Here is a 19,483-nt window from a genome sequence, read left to right as displayed (position 1 = left end):
GGAGTGCTCCAGCTTCAGCCCCCGTTCCTGAAACAACGCTCCGGTTTCAGGAAACGGTCGCGGCGAGGTAGCTCGCGCGCGGCAACGGTTTCGTCCGTCAGATAAAGGCGAGATCAATGGACGAGGAGACGACGGATAGATCAATCCGATGGGACGAAAGACTTTTCAAAATAAATAGATAGTGGACGGAACTTTCGAATTTTCCAGTCACCTACGCCTTCGAACAGTTCGAAAAAGACAATCCGCTAACTTGGCTCCAACCTGTTTCCAGTCACTGTGCACGGGACGCGACACGCGAGTCACTCGAACCGGGCCCCTAGTAGAGAGGCCGGAACGCGGCGGCGCCGCCCGAGATGGAGACGGACGCGCCGGCGGCAGGGAGGGAGGCGAAGGAGTCACCGGACCTGGCGCCCCGGGTGCCACAGATCCTGGGCGCCGGCCTCGACCGCCACACCCAGTCGCTGCCCATGCCGCGACCGCAGCGCCACCCCCGGGTCCGGGACCCTCGTCCGGGACCGCTCCCCCGCCGCTCATCCGACCGCCGCCGCTACGCGCATGGTCCCAAAATCCACCGCGCGCCCGACCCCGGCAACCGTCTCGCTATTCCGCTCCGGCCTTCGCCCATTCTAATATAAGGTTCGCGCCCCGTTGTTCCCCAATTGAGACGGCTTATCAGTTGGTCCCGTGATTTCGTTCTATTCGGTAGTTTTTTGCTCTGGCTGCAATATGTGTTCAGGGAGTTTGTGTCAAACTCTAATGCATTGGTGGCGCATGGATTCGGTTCGTTGAAAGTATGATATTGGTTTGGCATCAGTACACGATTGCAGAGACTCTCTCTTCTTTTGGGTCGCATATGGATAATTTCGAATTCGACATATATTCAGTGAAATGGGACTATCTAATGAACTGTTAGATTCATTTTTTTGTTTTTGTTACTGTTGACGAGGATAATCAGGGGATTGTTATCTCAATGCTTCTTGTGCTAGGCGCCTTTTAGTTTTACCTAATCCTTATGTATGGAAGGTCTGGTTGTGGTGTAGGCTACTAGGTCTATCGTTATCATTATGTAGGTTGACTGAGGCCCTGTTTGGAACCACAATAGATTATCATAATCTGGATTATGAAGATAGATTATATAATCTGGTTTATAAAAATAATCTAGGTGAGCATGTTTGGAGCCCAGATTATATAAACTGTAATCCGGGTTTTACATTGCATAATGACCTGTCTGCCCTCTGGTTTTTTTTAAGAGGAGGGTCACGGTGGTAGAAATGTAATTATCTCCAACTTTACAAGGGTAATGGGTTATTAGCAATCCATAATCTGATTTTAGCTGGGGTAGAGTAGATTGTGAGTTTTTAATAATCTGTCAATCTAGTTTTTATAATCTACATCATAATCTGTCTTGTTTAGAGACAAAATAGATTATAAAAACTGGATTATATAATCTGAGTGGTTCCAAACAGGGCCTGAGAATTTGAGTTCACCATTCATAAACATATCGTTTCCTTTGCTGATTAGGAATTGAGTATGTTCCTGCAGTAGTGAAGCACTCATCAAGTTAATTCAATGTCTTCAAATAACATATCAGAGGTAAAGCTATCCCTTGAAACAATAGGTTAACCCGTACAAAGGGCCCAGCGATAGATTTTATCCTGGCAGTCACAACAAGAAGGATCCTGAATTCCCACGTTGGACAGCCCAAACACTGTCATGCACTCATGCTAGTGTTTGCTCTTTGCGGGTTAGTACCATTCGCCAGTTCAGACAGCCAGTAATGTGCTAGATTGTAGCACGGGAGGTGCCAGTCAGCAGATCCAAATGCCACCTGGGCTGGAATATTTGGTGGGGTCATAATCCTGAAATACAGCACACACACACAGTTATCAACAAATAGGCTCTGTGTGGTTTAAAGCATGAAAGCGATTTCATAGCTGGGAGGTACTCTTTGTCATCTTGAATTTCATCCTGTTGGCCATGATCATGTTTGGTCTCTTGGATTTTTTCCTGCGTTACCATGAGTGCTATTCTAGGTAGACTACCTTGCTTTTATTTCTGTATAAGATTCATATGTTGTTTCACAACATGGAAGATTGACTGACAAAATTCATTAGATAAACACTCAATAAAAGGGCAAACTTGATGCACACGTTGGGCTCCTGGCACTCCAGTTTTTACCTTTTAATTGTTATTGTCATCTCCATTCTTAATAGGTGGTGAATAAGGGAGTCTCTCTGAGGTCGTCCTTGTCCTCCTCCCGCCCCTCCGCACCCTCCTTTATGCTGCCGTCTGCTTCACCACACTTATGCACCAACATCTTCCGGTTCCGTTCAATCTCAGGCATCTCAGGCGAGATGGACGTCCTCGTCCTTGTTTGCAGCCACGAGGTATGCCGGCTTCCTCGATCCCGAGCTAGAGCCACGAACCAAGAGCCCGTCCTCCTGAACCTCCTCCTCCGACAACACGGGGAGAGAAGCGAGATGGGGATGACGGCCATGGCCTCCGGAACCAACGCTTCCATGCCACCCTCTCGTTTTTCTCTTCTCAATGATGTCGTTGGTCTACTCACCCTAAGCATGAATGTCCACCTGCACACCGCCACCGCCATGGCTGTTATGACCGGTACAACGTACCAACGGAGGAGGCCCAATGGACAGGGTTAGTTACGGGCTTAGCCCAAGTTATCTTAGCTATCTTAGAGTCCAAGTTATATTAGAGTCCAAGTTATATTAGAGTCCAAGTTATCTAGGGTTTAGTGGAGGCTGTCCTCCTTTATAAACACATGTACCCCTTCGATATTAAGCAGACAATAAACAATATTATGTTGTCGTCTCCCTCAGGAGACGGGAGCCCCAAACCCTAGCCGCCTGTCTCTCTCTCTCTCACGCCGCGACGACGCCCAACCGCCGGTGCCGGCGTCCCCAACCTCGCAGCCCGCACTTCCACCCCTACAACCTACGTCCGAGACCTAGTAGAACCCTAGCCTCTACCAATTTGGTATCAGGTAGCTTGGGTTCGATGAGTTTGTCGGACCTTCCCACCACCACCGCGGCCGCCACCACCGCCTTCCCCGCCACCTCGCAGCCGCCGCCGCTGCTGCCGGCTACCTCAGGTCCGGCCGCCTCCGGTACCGCAGCCCTGGCGGCCGAACCCGCCCCCGTCCTCTCCCCGGCGGAGATGTCCTCGGCGATCCGCGACCTCAACCTGGCGGTCTCGAACCTCCGAACTTTCCTCCAGGCTCCGTACGCAACCCCGCCACCACCGCCTCCACCGGCGGCGCCCTTCGCGCCACCGCCCCCGGCCACCGTCGCGCCCCAGGGCTTGCCGATCACCCAGGTCCGGTGGCCGCCGTCGCCATCCCCGCTACCGACGTGGATCGACACGCCGACCTACACGACGGCGCCGCTACAGCCGACGGTGTTGCAGCCACCCGCCCCCACCTTCGGGGGGTTCGGCGGGTACACTGACCCGTACGCCGGGAGCTCGATGGTGCCGCAGCACTCTCGTTCCGCCGCGCTGGGTCGTCACGAGGGCACCTACGCGGCCTCGCCACACGTGCAACAGCCGCCCCGCTTCACCAAGCTGGAGTTCGCCACCTACGACGGCACCGTCGACCCCCTGAACTGGCTCAATCAGTGCGACCAGTTTTTCAGGGGGCAGCGGACCATGGTGTCCGACCGCACGTGGATCGCCTCCTACCACCTCTGTGGCGCCACCCAGACGTGGTACTATGCCCTCGAGCAGGATGAGGGCGGGATGCCTCCGTGAGAGCGCTTTCGCGACCTGTGTCTCCTCCGGTTCGGCCCCCCCATACGTGGGAGCTGCTTGGCCGAGCTCGGTCGCCTTCCCTTCACCACCTCGGTGCAGGACTTCGCCGACTGCTTCCAGACGTTGGCCTGCCATGCGCCTGACGTGACGGCTCGCCAACGCGCCGAGCTCTTCGTTGGCGACCTTCCCGACCACATCCGTATCGACGTCGAGATGCGCGACCCCCAGGACCTGCAGACGGCCATGTATTACGCACGCGCGTACGAGCAGCGCGCCAACGCCCTGCAGCAGGCGTTCTCAGGCCGCGGCACGCGTCCCCCGCCTCGCCCCGGCGGCCGCCACCCCGACACGCCCCGCCCTGCCGACCACTACTACGGCTACCGCCGCGCCGACACGCACCTTTCGGCGGTTGACGTCGGCCGAGCAGCTCGAGCGGCGTCGCAAGGGCCTGTGCTTCAACTGCGATGAGCCGTATGCGCCGGGTCATACGTGCGCCCGCTTGTTCTACTTGGAGACCATCGATGATGCGGAGGTGGAGGCCCTCACCGCGGAGCTCGGCGCCACCACACTCTCCGAGGCCGGCGTCATGACCTACGGGCCGGTCGACGCGATCGCCTTCGTCGTCTCCCTTCATGCCATGGCTGGCATCAAGACGGCAAAGACGATGCTGCTTCCGGTGACGATCAACGGGGAGCGTCTCACCGCGCTCGTGGACACGGGTTCGACGCACAACTTCCTGTCCGGGGACGCCATGCGCCGCCTCGCACTCCAACCGGCGGGCTTGGAGAAGTTCAGCGTCACCGTCGCCAACGGGGACCGCCTTGCTTGCCAGGGGGTGGCACGGCAGGTTCCCGTCCTCATCGGCGATGAGCCGTTCTCCATCGACTCCGTCGACATCGACCTGGGCTGCTACGACTTCATCCTCGGCATCGACTTCCTGTCCACTCTCGGCCCCATCCTTTGGGACCTCGATGTGCTGTCCCTCATCTTCAGTGGACAGGCATCGGCGGCTCCGGCGCCGTGACCCCGCAGCTCCAGTTGATGGCAGCCGCACTGGACGAGGCGCATCCCCTACTGGCCGACCTCCTGCAGCAGCACAACGACATCTTCGACGAGCCATAGGGCCTCCCTCCCGCGCGGCCCTGTGACCACCGCATCCACCTGCTGCCGGACACGGCACCTGTCGCTGTGCGCCCGTACCGGTACCCTCAGCTGCAGAAAGACGAGCTCGAGTGTCAGGTGGCGGTCATGCTCGCGCAGGGCATCATCCGGATTTCGACATCGCCGTTCTCTGCCCCGATGCTCCTTGTGCGCAAGCCCGACGGCACATGGCGCTTCTGCATTGACTACCGCGCCCTCAACACCGTGACGTCCAAGGACAAGTTCCCCATCCCCGTCGTGGATGAGCTCTTGGACGAGCTACACGGAGCGCGCTTCTTCACCAAGCTCGACCTTAGCTCGGGCTACCATCAGGTGCGCATGCACCCTGACGACATCGAGAAGACGGCGTTCCGCACTCACCATGGCCACTTCGAGTTCCTAGTGATGCCGTTCGACCTCTCCAACGCGCCGGCGACCTTCCAGGCCCTGATGAACGACGTCGCTCAGCCCATACTTGCGCCACTTTGTGCTTGTTTTCTTTGATGACATTCTTATCTACAATTCATCTTGGGCAGAGCACCTACAACACGTGGCCATCATCTTCAACGAGCTTCGAGCGCATCGTCTTCACCTCAAGCGCTCGAAGTGCTCGTTCGGCACGACCTCCGTCGCATACCTGGGGCACGTCATCTCGGCGGACGGGGTAGCAATGGACGCGGACAAGGCCGCCGCCGTCGCCGTGTGGCCGACCCTGCGATCACCGCGGGCGCTCCGCGGCTTCTTGGGCCTCGCCGGCTACTACCGGAAGTACATCCGGGACTTCGGCCTCATCGCCGCGCCATTGACGCGTCTCCTTCGACGCGACGCCTTCTCCTGGGACGAGGAGGCGACTACGGCATTCGAGGCTCTCCAGCGGGCGCTCACGACGGGACCCGTCCTCCAGATGCCAGACTTTGATATGCCGTTCGTGGTGGACTGCGACGCCTCTGGCATCGGCTTCGGCGCCGTCCTCCACCAGGGCGAGGGACCGCTCGCCTTCTTCAGCCGCCCCTTCGCCGCCCGCCATCGCAAGCTCGCGGCATACGAGCGCGAGCTTATTGGGCTGGTTTAGGCGGTGCGCCACTGGCGGCCTTATCTTTGGGGCCGGTCCTTCCGTGTGCGCACGGACCACTACAGCCTCAAGTTCTTGCTGGACCAGCGCCTCTCCATAGTTCCGCAGCACCAGTGGATCAGCAAGCTCTTCGGCTTCGACTTCACCGTCGAGTACCGCCCCGACCGTCTCAACACGGTCGCCGACGCCTTTGTCCCGCCGCGACACTGAGGATGTCGCGGACGACGTCGCCATGGCTGGCACTATCATGTGCATCCGCTCCGGGCCCTCTTTCGCCTTCATCGACGACATTCGTCGGGCAACTTCGAAGGCCGCGGACGCGCAGGGCCTTCGCCAGCGCCTTGACGCCGGCGAGCTGGACCCGCCCTGGCGCTTGGACGAGGGGCTGCTCCTACATGGCCGCCGCATCTTCGTGCCCGACCATGTTGACCTGCGCCACCAGGTCCTGACCTTGGCGCACTCTGCAGGGCACGAGGGCGTGCAGAAGACTCTCCATCGTCTTCGTGCTGATTTTTACATCCCCGGTGATGGCGCGATGGTCCGCGACTGGGTGCGATCGTGCGTGACGTGCCAGCGGAACAAGACGGAGACACTACGACCTGCGGGTCTACTGCAGCCGCTGGACGTACCCTCCCAGGTGTGGGCGGATATTTCCATGGACTTCATCGAGGGCCTTCCCAAGGTGGGCGGCAAGTCCGTCATCCTCACGGTGGTTGACCGCTTCTCCAAGTACGCGCACTTCATCGCCCTGGGTCATCCATATACAGCCGCCTCCGTGGCGCGGGCCTTCTTCGACGGCATCGTCCGCCTTCACGGTTTTCCTTCGTCCATCGTCAGCGATCGTGATCCCGTGTTCACGGGACATGTCTGGCGGGATCTCTTTTGACTGGCGGGCGTGAAGCTCCGCATGAGCACGGCGTTCCACCCTCAGACAGACGGCCAATCCGAGGTGGTCAACAAGGTGATCGCCATGTACCTGCGCTGTGTTACTGGTGATCGTCCACGAGCTTGGGTGGACTGGTTGGCGTGGGCGGAGTACTACTACAACACCTCCTATCACCCCGCCCTGCGCACCACACCTTTCGAGGTGGTCTACGGGCGCCCACCTCCGGCGATGCTCTCTTACGAGCCTGGGACAGCTCGGTCCGAGACGGCGGGCGACTTACTCCGCACCCGCGACGACATTCTGGCTGAGGCGCGCCAGCGTCTTCTCCAAGCACAGCAGCTGGCTCGGAAGTACTATGATGCTCATCATCGCGAGGCGGAGTTCGCGGTGGGTGATTGGGTGTGGCTGCGCCTCCTCCACAGGACCACGCCGTCTCTGGACCCGCGCTCCAAGCGCAAATTGGGACCTCGCTAAGCCGGTCCCTTTCGTGTGCTGGAGCGTGTCGGCACACTCTCATACCGCTTGGAGCTGCCAGCTGGTTCTTGCCTCCACGACGTCTTCCATGTCGACTTACCGAAGGCCTACCGCGGGGACCCTCATGCAGCGACGCCAGCCCTTCTTCCTACTTCGGATGGCCGCCTCCTTCCAGCTTCCGCACAGGTGGCAAAGGTGCTGCAGGCGCAGCAGCGTCGCGACGTCTGGCATGTCTTGGTACAGTGGACCGACCTGCTAGAGGAGGAAGCGACTTGGGAGAAGCTCAACGATTTCCGCCAGCAGTTTCCAGATGTTCAGCTCGAGGACGAGCTGTTTGAGAAGGCGGGGAGAGATGTTATGACCGGTACAACGTACCAACGGAGGAGGCCCAATGGGCAGGGTTAGTTACGGGCTTAGCCCAAGTTATCTTAGCTATCTTATAGTCCAAGTTATATTAGAGTCCAAGTTATCTAGGGTTTAGTGGAGGCTGTCCTCCTTTATAAACACATGTACCCCTTCGATATTAAGCAGACAATAAACAGTATTCTGTTGTCGTCTCCGTCAGGAGACGGGAGCCCCAAACCCTAGCCGCCTCTCTCTCTCTCTCTCTCACGCCGCCACGGCGCCCAACCGCCGGCGCCGGCATCCCCAACCTCGCAGCCCGCTCTTCCACCCCTACAACCTACGTCTGAGACCTGGTAGAACCCTAGCCTCTACCAATGGCTCTCGACGTGCTTGTTGTCTTAGGTATCAGAGGGCTGTGATACAGTGGACACATCCCGTTAGGAGTATCTTTTCATTATGAACCTAATAATATCTTAGTGCTTGTGCATGTATTTTTGCTAATGTCTTGGTTTGAATTGTTTGCTTTGCGTGAGTATCGTTTGTATGCTCCTATGATGCCATATATGAGGAACTTTGACAGTAAAGCATGTGTAGCCAGGTGCGGCAGGGGTGGTTATGGGTGATGACATTTGTTGCGATGATTGATAATGAGTTGTGCCCCTCATTGCTTTGATGAAGAAATTTCATTTTCATGTACTTTCTCATATTCATATTGTGCTCTCGGTAAACACCAATTGGGGCTTTATGTTTATTTGTTTGAGCTGCAGGTGTTTTTCCTTGAGGGCAACAATGTCAGAAGATAGTGTTTCAAGGATGAGGTGAATATTTTCTTTGTATCTCAATTGTATTGCTTGTAGTCTATAAAGATGAGCACATATGATTTACTATGTTTGGACTGCATCCCATCTTTCTAATGCCAGTTAATTGATAGATTTTGAATAGTTATTGCCTATGCTAAGGGGGACATCAGTCATCAACAATCTTCAGTGGTTCCGAAGCTAGTAACTTTATTCCTCCTTGGAGTTATTTTTGTTAACATGATTCTTGACTATGGTGGGAGGCACAAATGTCATAATGATTTGGATAGGTTGATCTAGGGTAACGAGGGGCCATAAGAGAGTGTTGTTACAATGCCTTAGTTTACAACTCAATTGCAACTTGCAACTGTAAATGTGCCATACTATGTCTTAAACTGTAAACCATTCCACTTAGCTTCTAATTTAGTTTTGTGTTTGTAGTTGTGCTCCATGATCATCCCTATTAGACCCGAAAGATATAGTGTAGATCTACAGTTAATTAGGGCTTTTATACCAATTTTCTCACTGCATTCTTCTCATAAATAAATGATTACACAAAAATTTCCTATCATTTAGTTCTTTTTCTACCGCAATGGGATCATACCACTTGCCGCTTGGTATCAAATGTGAAAATGGAAAACCTTTTTAACTAATGTGCAAATAGCATAGGCATCATATGGTTATGAGCAGCTATTTCTCTCTTCAGGTACAAGTTTCCTTTGTTTAAAGGTAGTTATTGTTTTGCTTGGAAATGATAATCCTCCTTAGGTAGCATCAAATTGAATCCTCTGTGTTCTCTTTGTTCTATTTTTTTTTTCTTTTTGTTGCAGCTACATTATGTACTGTTCTTCTGTTTGTCTCCAACAATACATGCGTGTTCATGCGCTGAAAGTTGTCATGACTTATTGTAAGCTTGAGCAAACTTTACATATTCTTGCATCCTTCTCAATTTTATGCACCTTGGTGACATTCAATTGTTTACTGAACTCTTCATATCTTTAATTGATCAATACTTGCTTCATTGGGACCATTTTATTTTTGTCATGTGCAGCTCGACTTGAGCCTAAATTATTATGCATTCACTCATATGAACTCAGTCCTGGACTAGAAAGCCGCTAGCTACCTTTGCATTTTTGTTTTTGAGTAACATTTCTGTATTTATGTACCTACACACCAATAAACCGTTTCCCTTCATTGTTATCATAGTTTTCCTTGTGTGGATGAATCCTGAACCACAAATTGCTCCTTAAGCTTCGCTTGTGGATTTATAGGTACGTCCCTTTCTTCTCTCTCTTGGTAGCACGCTTTCAGTCCCAGCTCATGTCATCGTGCTTGCCTTTTACTCCCCGTTTCTCTATTCTGGCTTATAACTTTTTGGGGTGAAAGGAGTGAACTTAGATAGTGGTTTAAGTTTTGAGCTCTTTTATTTTCTGTATCAAGACGAGTATATGTTTGAAGACTAAATCAATATCATAGAATGACGCAATGCCAAATGTATTTATTTCTTGTGTTTTACCTTGTATATATGGGGTTATAGGATTAGGCTTTCTTGGTTAGTCCATTGATGTTTTGTCTTTTTATTGATGGTGATTTGTTAAGTAAATTATGTTTCATGAGTGTTTATCAGATGAGAGATTTTTTTGTCTATTAAGATCAGCCTTCGTTTGTTACTGGAATGTGCAGACCGGCTGTTTGCTGAAATGGCTACATACAAATCCTTTTATTGAGGGATAGTTGGAACCTTGGTGATCTGCTTGTTTTGCTGCAGAGAGTGATCACGGAGCACTACACAAAGAGCAAGTAAACATATTAAGATAGTGGACAAAGACTCCTGATGATATCAAGGAAATACCAAGTAGGTATGTTACGATACTCCTTTGTCATGCCTATCTCACCTTGAATATAGCTCGTATGTTACACCAATTAAGATTATTTTGGTGGTTCTTGATTATTAATGTAGATCATGTGCATCTTTGACAAGTATAAGACCAGAGGTTGCTTCAGCGAATGGATTTTCATATAAACCCAATTCCTAATAAGTAAGGGCTTTCCTTTGTGTGAATTATTCAAAATCTAGCGAGTGAATTGGATTAGTACATTGCGAGGTCCTTTGTTTTCTGCACCTTGCTTCTGTTTCTATCCAATAACATTAGAGCATCTCCAATAGATGATGTAGATGCAAAAATAACTAACTTTTACATCATGGATGCTTAAAAACGTAGCTCCAACAAATGATGTAGATGCAAAAAAATTACTTGGAGATGCAAATTTGCATCTCCACTTCCCAAGTGATATAAAAGCGTAGTCGTGAGCGAACGACCAACCGCCGCTTCATTTCATCCCCACCCACCGCGCGGCCGCAACCCCTCCTTCCGCCGCGCAGCCGTCGTCGCGCCACCAGCCTACCGCACCACTTCTCACCGCCCCGTCGCCGGATCAGGCCGCCCCATCGCCCCACAGCCGGTTCCGTCGCATCTTCGCCTCCAAATCGGCCAAATTAGTCATTTTTTCTTCTTGCCACCACGCCACATATCCCATTCTAGCCCCTTCACCGCCTAGCCGACGCCCACCCCGCCGCCCGCTACCGCAGGCGCCCGCCCCGCGACCCGTCCGACGACTGTCGTCGTCCGATTCGAACGTCGTGCAGCCTCCCCGTCGTCGCCATGTTGCTGAAGAAGCTCTCAAAGAGCAAGACGGGGTTCTTTGGAGTGCGATCGAAGCCGTCCGACAACTTCAGCACCTTGTTCTCCGACGACCGCCGCCGCTTCTGGCTCGACACGTACCCCATCGCCGATGAGGTCGCGCGTGCGTACGACGTGGCAGCATGGCGTGCCGGGAGGCCGAGGACGGAGCTCAACTTCCTGGAGATTGGAACCCGGGCGGATGCGGAGTTCCTCGCGTCGGAGAATTTCCGACTGAAGGAGATGACTACGAAGAAGAGAAAGAAGTCGGCCATTTGCGTTGCTCTCGGCGATAGCGACGACACAACGGTGGTGAGGTTCGTGCGGGAGCATCTGAAGTATCTCCAGGCCGAGCACGAGTCCTACTGGAAGCGCGAGGCCGAGTAGAAGAAGAAGAGGGTGAAGACGGAGGGCGAGGCCGGTCCCTCGATGTTAATCCCCGTAGAGTCTGATGAGGAGTTTAAGAGCATGAATATGTTGGAGATGAAACTCTCCTCGTGGCATCGATGCTTCAACGCATGAAAATGTTGAAAACGTAGCCATTATTGATGATGCCACCGTCCACACTGTGACTAGTGACAACGGATAGGACTGTTAGGAAGTATTAGTATTAGTCTATTAGTATTAGTCTAGGAGTCCTTATTAGTCTATGTTTACTTTCCTTGCACCTCAAGTCTTGTGTAATATATATATGCCCCTTGGGCCTTCAATAAACATAAGTTGCTTTCCTAACATGGTATTAGAGCCCTAGGTTGCCACCCCATCTCACTTCCGCGAATCCGGATCGAGGGCGGCTCCAGATCAACACGCCGCCTTGCCTTGGATCCAGATCGACGCGGCTCCTGACGAAGCGGCTGCGGTTTCAGACGCAGCTGTGTATCGTTGATTGTTATTCCTAAAAAAAATGTCTGCTTCATCCGACTACGTTGCTGTTCCTCGTTGTCGAGTGATCTTTGATGGCACTAATTACACTGAGTTCATTGGCTTCATGCGCATTCACATGCGTGGCATCCGCCTATGGGGTGTTCTTTCTGGCGAGGTCTGCTGTCCGCCACGTCCGGTTCCTCCTGTGGCTCCCACTCCGCCGATCCCTCCGGCTCTTCCTTCGGATGCTCCTCAGACCGTGAAGGATGCAGCTAAGGTTGCTAATGAGGCTGCTATCCGTGCTTATGATGAGAAGGTTTTGGCTTATGAGGAGGCTCTTCAGGTGTATCATGGTGCTCTGTCCGTTTACACCCAATGGCTTGATGATGATGCTCGTGCTGCCGCTGTTCTCACTGCTAGTGTTCTGCCTTAGTTTGCTTCTGAGTTTCTGGGCTATCCTACTGTATTTGAGATGTGGACTCGCCTTCGTCATCGCTATGAGCCCTCTGGTGATGCCTTATACCTCTCCGTGGTTCGTCAGGAGCATGCTCTTCAGCAGGATGACTCTACTGTTGATGACTTCTATGCACATAGTTCTGCTATCTGGCGCCAGCTCGATTCTCTCTGCACTGCTGGTTGTCGTACTTGCCCTTGTTGCCAGGCTGTCCAAGCCAACTTGGAGTTTCATCGCGTCTATGAGTTCCTGTCTCGGCTTCGTAAGGAGTTTGAGCCTCGGCGTGTTCAGTTGTTTGCTCGTGGCCGTATTTCTCTCATGGAGGCGCTTTCTGAGATTCGTGCTGAGGAGACTCGCTTACGTGGTGCTGGTTTGTTGGAGGTTCCCTTGGTACTCGCTGCTCGGGCTACTTCTGTGCCCCCTGCTGCACCGACCCCTTCTCACTCGAGTGCTCCGCCGCTCTTGCCCACTCCTTCTGGAGGCTTAGGTCGCCCCCGTCCACATTGTGGCTACTGCAACAATGATGGTCATATTGAGTCCCACTGCTACACGAAGAAGAAACACTTGCGCCAGGCGCAATCATCATCTACAGAGACTTCGTCATCTACCTCGACAGCTTCAGCCATCGCTTTGACTGAGCAGGATATTTTGCAACTTAAGCGTTTGCTCGCTGCTTCAGGTTCTTCCTCGACGGGTACTGCTGGTATTCTGACTCAGGCTTCTAGCACTGAGCAACCATCTTCTACATAGTCAGGACCGTCTCACGCACACTCTGGTTGGAATTGGCCTTCGCCGCCATGATATTATTTTTTCTCTTCCGCTGCCATCATCCCTAATCTAGTGTGTGTTTTCTAGTTTTCTATATTTTCCGCTGCGTCCACCAAATCCGTTGATATTTTGTGTTTTCTCATGCCATGCGAGTCCACCATACCTTTGTCTGTCGGCCTTTTCTCCGGTCCTGATCCTTTCTATGCAACTTTTGTGGCCTATTTGCCCTTGTTGTTTTCTATAGGATTTTCTGGACTTCTTTTACATTGTCGATCTACGTCCATCGTGCCTTATCCGCCGAGCTTCTTTCGCCGACGGTTGTCGTGGACTATGATTTTCTGCACAATGCTTTATTCTCTTGATGTGCCATCTTCTTTTGACAACCCATCTTCTTTTGATACTTTTGTTGTATCTTCAAGTGATGCGGTGTCTTCCTCTGATGTGCCATCTCTTCGGTGTCTTCCTCTTGATGTGCTATCTTCTTTTGACAACCCATCTTCTCTTGATACTTATCTTGTACCTTCCAGTGATGCGGTGTCTACTGATGTGCCATCTCTTCATTCTCTCCTTCGGCGACTCGACAACTTTTGAAGACTCTTCATGCTACGACGACATTCTCAAGACGTGGATTTGGATTATCATTGTTTTTTTTAGTATTACACTTCTTCAAATGCAATGCTATTGCATACGCTTTGCATTTGAGGGGGGTGCTAGGAAGTATTAGTATTAGTCTAGGAGTCCTCATTAGTCTATTAGTATTAGTCTAGGAGTCCTTATTAGTCTATGTTTACTTTCCTTGCACCTCAAGTCTTGTGTAATATATATATGCCCCTTGGGCCTTCAATAAACATAAGTTGCTTTCCTAACAAGGACAAAGATTGAGTGCTATGTTCGATGCTATATTTATGTGCATTTTAATTTGTTGGACCAAGAACTTTGATTGATATGATGCATTTTTGGTTGTAGGATTTCAAACTTTTATTTATATGATGCACTTTTGGTTGTAGAAATCTGATAATATTGCTCTATATGATGAGTTTGATGTTGAAATGCGGCTGTATAGTGTCTGTAGTGCGGCTGTAGCTAGCCGCGCAGTCGTCGGCCGGTTTACATCTTGACGTATGCAACATCTGTTGGAGTTGGAGTTTTACATCACCATATATACAACATCTGTTGGAGTTGGCTCTTTTTTGGAGATGTAAAAAGCATTTTTTGATGATGTAAACTATACAACACCTACTTCTATATCTTCAAATATACATCATTTATTGGAGATGCTCTTATGTTGAGCCGCGATATGTACCTCTCGCGTGTGCAGCGGCGTACATCACCAGAAAATGTCTTGTTCCACCTTATCTAGGGCAGTCCCTCCCCACATTGGCTTGGGCCCAAAGGACAAGAGTGGAGATGGCCTAGGACGGGCCCATACCGGTTCAAGATGGGTGGTGGATATCTAGCCATCCACCTCAAGATGGGTGGTGGATATCTAGCCATCCACCTCAAGATATCCACTCTTCGCAAACCACAACCCTTTACTTGGAGTGCTCTCCAAGGATCTCATGATTCTATCCACAGTATCAAGATGCCCACTCCTTGGTTCATCCATGTATCTGCTCACCACACCCACCACATACGTAATGTCAGGCCTGGTATGACACAAGTACAATAACCTCTCAACTAGTTTTTGATTATCTTCCTTATTCACTACCTATCCAAATTGTGTCGTCCCTTGATGATTTTGTTCAATCGGAGTAGGGGTTGCGTGGCATCCTAGCATGCCCATGTCACTCGAGAGATCCAAGGTGTATTTCCGTTGGTACAAAGATGTTCTCTTCTTTGTCCGAGCCACTTCAATGCCAAGGGAGTATTTTAGGTTGCCCAAATCCTTTACCTCACACTCCTTGCTCGGACACCCCTTCAATCTCTCTATTTCCTCCTTATAATCTCTAGTGATGGTAATGTCGTCCACATAAACTGCAAGAATGGTGATCTTCCTATCTGAGTATATGTCGAACATCATGTGGTCACCGTTACATTGACCATACCCAATACCACGTACAACCCGTCTGAACCTGTCAAACCATGCCCTCGGTGATTGCTTGAGTCCATACAAGGATTTCTTCAGGGTGCATACCTTTGCCCTGTGGTCTCCGAAGTACCAAGACCTGGTGGTATTATCGTGTACACTTCTCCTGCAACTCACCATGCAAGAAGGCATTCTTGATATCTTATTGGTGCAATTTACACTCGAAGTTTGCATAACCAATGTCCTTACTGTTCATCTTTGCCACTGGAGCATCATCTCATCATAGTCAATTCCATAAGTTTGACTATATCCCCTTAGGATTTTGTTTCACAGTATAGATCCACTTACAACTCAATGCTTTCTTTTCTGTCGGCAATGTGGTTAGCATCCACGTCTTTTTTTCTTTAGTGCTTCCAACTCCTCTATAATCGCTTCATGCCAGTTCGGATCTTGCTTTGCAGCCTTCCATTCCTTTGGGATTGACACAGTTTGAAGAGAGGGGAAAAACACACTAGGAAGGACAAGCCTCATAAGACACAAAGTTGCCAATGTCATGGTCACCACAAACCTCGTCCCGTGGTAGAGCCTTCCTTGCTGCTTCACGTGTTACCTTTCACAATGCAATAGGCAGTACCACCATGTCATGAGCTTGCACCACTGCCTTGCTGCTCCCCCTCCACTTGTGGCTGCCGTCAAGAGTATACCAGGCGTGTGTCAGATAAGCTATGCACTTGTGGTTGCCGTTCTGAGTACACCAAGGAATCTCCTTCCAACGATCCCGAACAGGAAGCTGGAGATTACCAATCTAAATTGTACCCACTGTTGGCTAGACCTTAACCTACACATCATCATCAGTGAGTGTACCAATCGGAATTGTACCCACTATTGGTTGGACTTGAACCCGCACATCATCATAAGTGTTACTACCCATAGAATGACCCAGAGTATGAGACATAGTCTTCTCCCCCTCTTGAACATCCTTCATGGAGTGTAAGTGGTCAAGCTCTTCTAACTACATACTTAGATCTGTCAGCACACAATAGAATATGGCTTAGACTCTCTAAAGGTGACATCCATACTGACAAACTTGCGTTTCTCAAAGTGGCACCAACATTTGTACCCATGCTGACTAGAAGAGTAGCACAAAATAACACTTAACTACCGTAGATCAAGCTTCCTAAGAGAAGGTCGGTGATCTCAAACAAAACAAGTACTGCCAAACAACTTTAAGGGAACCAAAAACTTAGTTTCTCCAAACATCAACTCACACAGCGATTTCATGCCTAGTATTCTTGATGGTGTTCGGTTGATTAGGTATGTGGCGTCATAACTGCTTCACTTCACAAGAACTTGGGCACATTCATCGTATACATCAACGACCGAGCAACCTCAAGAATACGTCGATTCTTCCTTTCTGCCACTCCATTATAGGGGAGGGGGGGGGGGGGGTCTAGACATGATGTTTGATGAAGATCACCTTGGTCATCAAACAAGAAGGCCCCAACGGTGTTGTTCACATACCCTGTGCCATGGTCAGTCCTGATCACCTGCACCTATACCTGAAACTTAGTCTTCACCAAGGCATGGAAATTTTGAAACAGCTAAACACCTCATCCTTGTGACGCATCAAATAAATCCAAGTCAAACGAGATTACGAGAATAGCAATCAATAAAGGTAACAAAGTACTTCATTTCATTCGTTGACACCACTGCGCAAGTCCATACATCCGAATGAATAAGCCTAAAAGGTGATATGCTCCTAAGCCCCTTCCTCACATATGAGGCTCTTGTGTGTTTGGCATATTCGGAAGCATCACATGTCAACCTGCCCTTGCCTATCCTACACATAACATTCGAAAATGTTCTACTTATCTTATCAAAAGATACATGTCTCATCCTACAGTGATGGATCATCGCCTGCTTCTCCTTGTCCTCCATGGTCGCAGGACATGACAGTCTATTTGATAAACTAGAGATCGGAAGAGATTAGATTGACATGAAAACTGGCACGCGTAAAACCGAGGATAGGGAGATGGTCGAAATGCACTTTACTGTGTCAACCCCTATGAGAGGTTGTTTTCTACCATCAACCGTTTGTATAGTGCCCTTGTGAGAACCCACTTTGAGAGGATAAGGTGATAAGGTGAAGGAGGAGCCCTCGTCAAGGTGAGTCTCACCGCCACGTCTGAAAGTCTTTCTTCTCCTTAATAGCCTTTTGGATATCATCGTTTCACCACCATGTATCTTTAGCTTCGCTCCTACTACCCTTGGTCAACCCAAACTCCTCTGAAGCTACCTTGTGAGCACAAGCCACCATCTTCATCTACGTATTATTTGCATCACCTCCTTCCTCCCAAGGGCCCTTCTTAATAACCCTCTTCTTGAAAGTCTGAGTTGTTTTCCCCTTGAGCTTCAACCACTTCGTTCTAGCGACTTTTGCGCGCTTATCCCATTGGGCATGAATCCGGAAGTGAGAAGTCAGCCACCATAAGTTATGTTGACAACACTCTCTCTAGGTATCACCTTACAATCTAGGCAAGAACGTCTGTCTTCTCTTCTCGAGAGGACAAAATCAATCTGCCTAGAGTGTTGTCCCATACTACAAGTCATTAGATGGGATTCTCTCTTTCTAAAGCGAAGCTAAAGACATCCTCTCATTCTTGATTCTTGCTACCATATCCAAAGCCCCCATGCACCTCTTCAAAACCTGTGTTAGATGTACCCACCTGGCCATTCAGGTATCCTCCTATGAAGAACCTCTCGCTAATAAGTACACTCCTAATCATGTCCTCTAGGCCTTCCGAGAACTCCCTCTTGGTGCTCTCAATGTGGCCTACTTGCGGGGCATACTCACTGATAACATTGAGAACTAAGTCCCAACAACCAGCTTGACCAGGATAATCCCGTGTCCTTGCCTCTTGACACCTACCACTACATACTTGAGGCTCTTGTTGATCAAGATGCCTGCTCCATTTATATTTGTAGATGCCCCTGTGTACCACAACTTCCTCTACCTTCTCCATTTGATCTCTCTTTACCGCCGCATCCAATTAACTCCCATAGCTTACCCCTCAGGGACCCTACGTTCCAGCTACCTATGCGGATCCTACTAGGCTTTGCTAGTTTCTTTACCCTTCGCACCTGCCGAGGCAAATGTAAAGATCCTTGCTCATTTTTCACTACACCCGAGCTAACGATGCGACGACCCGATCCTTGCTCACTTATCATTGTATCCAGATCAAGATACGATGCTCCACCAAGGGAGTGACAACCCAACTCTTGCCCATTTAACAGCACACAACCAGATTCCGATATGGCGCGTTGCTAAGAGGGTTACACCCCAATAATGTCCTTCTGGGTTTCATCTCCACAAGGGTGGTTGAGTTATGACGTTGGCTCGCCAAGCCTATCACAACCCACCTCTTTTATTCGGGCTTGGGACCAGCTACGTTGAGACAACATAGGTGGAGTTTTACTCTTACAAAAATGCACAATTAAAATTACATGCCATTACCATGATGCCATTGTGTAAATGATTTAGAAACCATGTACCATCTTACTAGATAGTTATATTATATACCACTCTAGTCATGTCGAGGTACACGTGTAAATACACATGGAGAAGGCAAAGGTGGAGTTAAAAAGTGAGTTCTTATATCTTCTCACTTGACACATTCATTATCACCATATAAGGTGACCCCATTCTCACCACTATCACTAAAACCATCGTGAAGAACTTCATGCACTAAATTATTTGTTGGCATGTTGCAGGATTAGATGGAGATTCTTATTCTGCAGTGAAGGTTGGCAAAATAGATACCCAAAAAATTGACAAAGACAGTATTAAGTTAATGCACGGAACAAAAAGCAGCTCTGTTGTCAACAGAAAATGTTCACCAATTGAATCGACAACTATGACATGTCATGTATTAGCAATCACATGTCATATTAAATGCACCAGAACAAACAAGATAATTCCATTAACCTATTTTACTTGGTTGTTTAACTTCATCTTTCGATCTTCATCAACGTTGCAATTGTCTTTGGACCCCTTGAATTCAGAGACAACAATCCTTGTTCTACTGGTTTCTGTTCTTTGCTGATGGCCTTCTTTTCACTATTCATGACTTCTGTATGCCTCATGTTCTGGTAGCCAAGTGTCACATGAGGAGCTTCACCTACACTTTGCTTGGCTAAGCTAGTAGACC

The 19,483-nt window shown here is 50.1% G+C and overlaps 1 protein-coding gene across 9 annotated transcripts in view; it reads left to right on the top strand.

Moving 5' to 3' along the window:
* Positions 1-256: 256 nt before the first annotated feature.
* Positions 257-19,483, top strand: part of LOC123452293 (protein LEO1 homolog) — a 35,777-nt gene continuing 16,550 nt past the window's right edge. Inside the window, exons 1-5 of one of the 9 annotated variants that reach the window (XM_045128931.1) lie at positions 257-636; positions 8,453-8,503; positions 8,617-9,389; positions 9,689-9,753; positions 10,251-10,337. In XM_045128931.1, coding sequence (XP_044984866.1) covers positions 10,317-10,337 — 21 coding nt within the window. In that variant the 5' untranslated portion in view covers positions 257-636; positions 8,453-8,503; positions 8,617-9,389; positions 9,689-9,753; positions 10,251-10,316. The other 8 variants (XM_045128928.1, XM_045128934.1, XM_045128933.1 and 5 more) reach the window with 8 other exon arrangements.

The sequence above is a fragment of the Hordeum vulgare genome, chromosome 5H (assembly GCF_904849725.1).
Source record: "Hordeum vulgare subsp. vulgare chromosome 5H, MorexV3_pseudomolecules_assembly, whole genome shotgun sequence".
In the NCBI taxonomy this organism is placed as follows: domain Eukaryota; kingdom Viridiplantae; phylum Streptophyta; class Magnoliopsida; order Poales; family Poaceae; genus Hordeum; species Hordeum vulgare.
The sequence above is the reverse complement of the archived record's forward strand: the minus strand, read 5'-3'. Positions and strand labels throughout refer to the sequence as shown.